This window comes from Emiliania huxleyi, assembly GCF_000372725.1.
Source record: "Emiliania huxleyi CCMP1516 chromosome Unknown EMIHUscaffold_1286, whole genome shotgun sequence".
Taxonomy (NCBI): Eukaryota; Haptophyta; order Isochrysidales; family Noelaerhabdaceae; genus Emiliania; species Emiliania huxleyi.
The window spans coordinates 1881-6608 of NW_005201302.1; the positions used below are offsets into that span (position 1 = coordinate 1881).

Here is a 4728-nt window from a genome sequence, read left to right on the forward strand (position 1 = left end):
CGAAGGAATCCGGCGGGGACCGGCGGCCTGCCCCCGCCGCCGCCGACTCAAAATGAGATAGGTCGCGGCTCGGTTCTCGCACAGAGAACATGTGCTCCACGGGTGCTCTCGCTAAGAGTGCTGCCTCTCACACCGCGCCGGGCAGCGGGGAGGGGAGGGGGAGCCCGAGCCGCTCAACGGTCTGCCGCGCCTCCTCCAGCGAGATCTCCTCCTCCTCCCCGTCACGCAGCCGCCACGCCTGCTGCCCGTCCGCCATCCACACGACGCCCTCGCCGACGGGGGCATCCTGCTTGAAGAAGACCGACACCACGTTGCCGTCGGCCAACCGGAAGACGCCGCGCCCCTCCTTCTTATCCGCCTTCCACTCGCCGTCGTAGACGCTGCCGTCGGGGTACCGCATGACGCCGCGCCCCTCCCTCTCACCCGCCTTGTACTCGCCGTCGTAGACATTGCCGTTGGCGTGCCGGTAGACGCCGCGCCCCTCCTTCTTACCCGCCTTGAACTCGCCCTCGTAGACGCTGCCGTCGGCGTGCCGCTCGACGCCGCGCCCCTCACGCTTTCCCGCCTTCCACTCGCCGTCGTAGACGTCGCCGTTGGCGAGCCGGAAGACGCCGCGCCCCTCGCGCTCTCCCGCCGCGTTGCGCTCGCCCTCGTACTCCCCCTCCACCCCCTCGCCCGAGCCAGCCATCGCGTTGCCCACCTTGGTTGCGTAGTCACGGTACAGCTCGACGACCACCGGCTTGTCGCCCTTGCCCGTGAAAGAGGCCGCCTCGATCGCGGCGATCACGCGCTCGATACGCGGCCCCATCCCCTCGTCGGCGCGGTCCTCCATCTCCGCCACACGGGGCCCCGCGCCGTCGATCTCGACGACCTTGGGCGTCAGCCGCTCTTCCAGCAGCTTGCCCAGCCCTGGGAAGTAGGCGAGGAGCGCGAGCGCCTCGGTGCTCACCGCGCTCTCAAACGTCGTCCACCTGCCAGCGGAAAGGGGGGGGGGGGGGGGGGGTGCGCACCCGCGATCGAGGTAAGGGCGTCCGTTGTAGAAGAGGAAGACGGCGATCGCGCCCGGCAGCGCACCTGCTGCAGAGGCTTCCTCGACCGCCTCCTCCGCCGCCGCGTGCGTTGGGAAGCGCACCCGCCACCGGCCCTCCTCGTAGCGCGGGTTCTCAAACGCCCCGAGAGCACTGCGCAGCTCGGCCTCGGCGCCGGCGCCGTCGAGCCCGCCGCCCTTCTCGACGAGGATGACCACCTCGCCGTCCAGCTCCGCCGGGCGGGCTGGCACGGAGCGGTGGCGGATGACGATCGTGCCGAAGAGAGAGGCGTAGACGTCGCCCATGACCTGCGGAGGGGTAGGAAGAGGGGAGGCGTTAGGAGAAGCACGGGCATGTGCGCGCGGGCGAGAGAGTGGGGAGTAGAAGCGCGGCGCGGGCGCAGAGGGCGGCGGGGAGAAGGCGGCGCGGACCTTGAGGGCTTGATAGAAGAACTCGTCCTCGGCCGCCGTCCTTGGCTTTTGCGGGAGCGAAGAGAAGCTGCGGAGGGGGGGCGCACAGGGGGGCGGGGGCGGCAGAGTGTGAGAGAAGCGTCAAGTGAAGGTTAGGCGCAGAGGGAAGGCCTGCCTATCACGCAGCGCAGCCACTGCGTCTGGGGTGGGTCTGGGGCGGCGGCGCACTCCCAGAAGAGGCCCGTCACGTGCTCGCCGAGCGGGTGGCGCAGAAAGCGACGCACGTTCGCCAGATACTCTCCAGTCACGTCGGGGTGGTCCGGCGAGGCCCAGCCGTAGGTCAGCCCGGCGACTTCGCGGCTCAGCGAGCGCAGCGCCGCAACAGCCTCCTCCGGCGTGAGGAAGATGCGGATGCCATTCTCCGTCTCCATCCGCTCCAGCTCTTGCCGGCGGAGGAGCTCGGGCAGCACCGCCTCGGAGCCGTCGGCGCGCAGGAACTCTGCGCGGAGCAGCTTGATGGCGCCCGAGCGGAGGGCGGCGACGAGCGCCTCGTCGAGGGCCGCCAACAGCGGGATGCCCTTGTGGTCGTCGGCGGTGAGCGCAGCTGCCTTGCCGGTTGAGTACAACATTGGGCCTTCGTTTTGCGTTCACACAGGAACTCAGATGGCGTCTCTTCACAGTGTGAGTGAGTTTTTACTTTTGTTCATGTAAACTCTTTTGTTCACACCACGGGAATTTTCACAATTGCATCGGTATCCGCCTCGATGGCCTCCCCGTACAGCGCGCCGCGGGTCCGCGCTGGACCGCGCACACACTTGCTGGCTCTGGGCTCACGGCGGCGCTCACAAGCGCCCTGTGCGCGACCACGGAGCTGCCCTGGCCGCCACTCCTCCAACTCCCTGCTGCCGCATCACGGGTGGCCTGCAGCCGCCACATACAACCTCGCGCCGCCTGTCACGCCTGTCACGCCTGTCGTCACTCCTGTCCACAGATGGCCGCGATGGTGCCTCACTCACCGACCGCGACATAACCAGGCCTCGCGTTGCGGATCGCCATCCGCACCTTCGCTTCCGCAGACGCTCAGCCGGAACGTCGTTAGCTTCCGCAGACCGACTTCCGAGCGCGCGCGTCTAGGTGTGACAGTCACACACCCAACTCACCAGGGTAAGCTTAGACTGGCTTGAGCCCTCCGCCGAGCGCGTCTGACCACTGCCCGGCGGCCCGCGATACGATTTGGTCCTGCCGGCTGAGGGGTGGCCCGTCTACCTCAACCTCTCACAGACCAGCGCACAGCACCATAGGAGGTATTTTCTTCTCAATAACAAGGCTGTGAACCACTCGCAACACGGCTCTCGCGCGCCGCCCATAGCGCCATAGGACGTATTTTCTTCTCACAATAAGGCTGTGAACCCCCTCCCCAGGGCCTCCAGGGCTCGCACCTCAACCTCTCACAGACCAGCGCATAGCGCCATAGGACGTATTTTCTTCTCACATAACAAGGCTGTGAACCGTACCCCATCCCCAGGGCCTCCAGCAGGGCTCGCACCTCAACCTCTCACAGACCAGCGCACAGCGCCATGGACGTATTTTTCCCTCAATAACAAGGCTGTGAACCGTGGGCCACTTGTGTTGAGGGATGGCACCCCATGAGGGTGTCTATGTGTTTCTTTCTGAGCTAACGCACCTTGTTTTGCAGTTTTTATGCCGTCCTATTCACACTTCCAAAAATCGACCCCCGGGACCCCGACCGACCTAGCACAGGATACCCGCGCTTCTGAGTTCTGTGCAGCACTCTATGGTCTATCTATGTTTGAGGTATCTCTGTGTACAGTATGTGACTGTGTGCGGCTACTTTTTTCGATTTACGACATGGAGTACATTTGTTTCCAGCCCACTTTTTCTCTTCCACCCGCGTCGCTCTCGTCTGCCTCATCCTGCGACGCCGCCGCCGCCCCGCCTGCCGATCCCTTGCTCTCGCGGTTCCCGCCTTTCGGCTTGGATGAGTGGTTGCGAGCCAAATAAATAAAAATAAAAAATAAATAAAACGGGCACGCCAAACGAGGGGTGGGAGAAGGACAGGGTCCCCACCTGCACGAGCAGGATCTTGTAAGGACGATCAGGGACACAGGGGAACGGGAGCGGGGAGCGCATCGCGACACGGAGGGGGGCTGGGCAGGGTTCACCCACAAGACAGGGTCCCAGGGAGTCCTCTCTCGTATAGGACAGGTTGCACCCGGCGGCACGGGGGAAGGCGCGGGCCTCCTACTGGTTGCGCTCTCCTAGTTCTCCTGCTCCTGACAAGGGACAGCGACAGGCTGCTCGCAGCACGGTGGACTCCCTATTCCACTGGCGATCTCTCTCGACTAGCGACCTTCATCCGGCTTCTCACCAGCAGTCTCTCACTACCACGGGCACACTGACAGAGGCGGCCAAAACAGACAACCCAAGGGAGGGATGGGAGAACGGCACGCCGCCACCACACAGGGATTTTAAGGAGAGGAGTGTGGTGCGCTAGCCGTCGCCCACCCTGGGGAGTCTGCCTCTTCGTATCTCTTTTCGCAGTCTCTCGCCGCTTCTCGCTGCAACCTTCATGCCAACTAGCCAACCGATGGCGTGAGATAGGGTGCTGACCTTTCTCGCCGAGGCTCGCCGTGGCCCCACACGGCGGCCTCTGCTCGCGTTTTCGAGCCAGGACCTTCGTCCGGGCCCACGGCCGGCACGCCGTCAAATTTTCTCGCCGATCCCGCGCGCTCGGCCGCCACCGCGGCGCCTCCGAGAGCGCCGTTTCGACACGCTGCAGCCGCGGGCCGCGGCACCTCGACACACCGCCTCTCGCGCCGCCTTGAGGTGCTCCGATCGTGCACGCGGGTCGGCTCGGCACGGTGCGTGCAAATTATTGCATGTATTCGCACTCGCTGCGCCACGTATCTGCCTCTGACGGCCCGATACGCCACCCGAAGCGCCACCGGTCCACACACGCGGGGCTGCGCGACTCTCTCGCGGCCCACCGCCCTCCCACACGCCGTTCGACCTCCACACAGGCGCTCGCTCGAGCCTCGCCGTCCGGGCGGTCCTGCGCGTCCAGATCTCGGCGACCATGACCCGCCACGCGCCAGCTCTGCACCTCTCCCGCGCGCGCCCGGCTGCTGGCATGGCGTGGCGGGCGAGGCTGGCGCGCTGCGACCGGTGGAGCGCCGCGCGGGCAGCGCACCAGCCTCGCACGCACCTCTCCACTGCGCCGCGTGCGCCGCTGGCAGTGTGCTGCGAGGCTCAACATGTGGTCACAGGGT

At 65.9% G+C, this 4728-nt stretch overlaps 1 protein-coding gene across 1 annotated transcript; it reads right to left on the minus strand.

The window, feature by feature from the left end:
- Positions 1–259: 259 nt before the first annotated feature.
- Positions 260–631, minus strand: EMIHUDRAFT_47940 (hypothetical protein; the record flags this gene model as incomplete). The annotated part of the gene is made up of 1 exon (XM_005789450.1): positions 260–631. A coding segment is annotated over one exon (372 nt), but the record flags the coding sequence as incomplete, so codon positions are not given.
- Between the last annotated feature and the right edge of the window lie 4097 nt (positions 632–4728).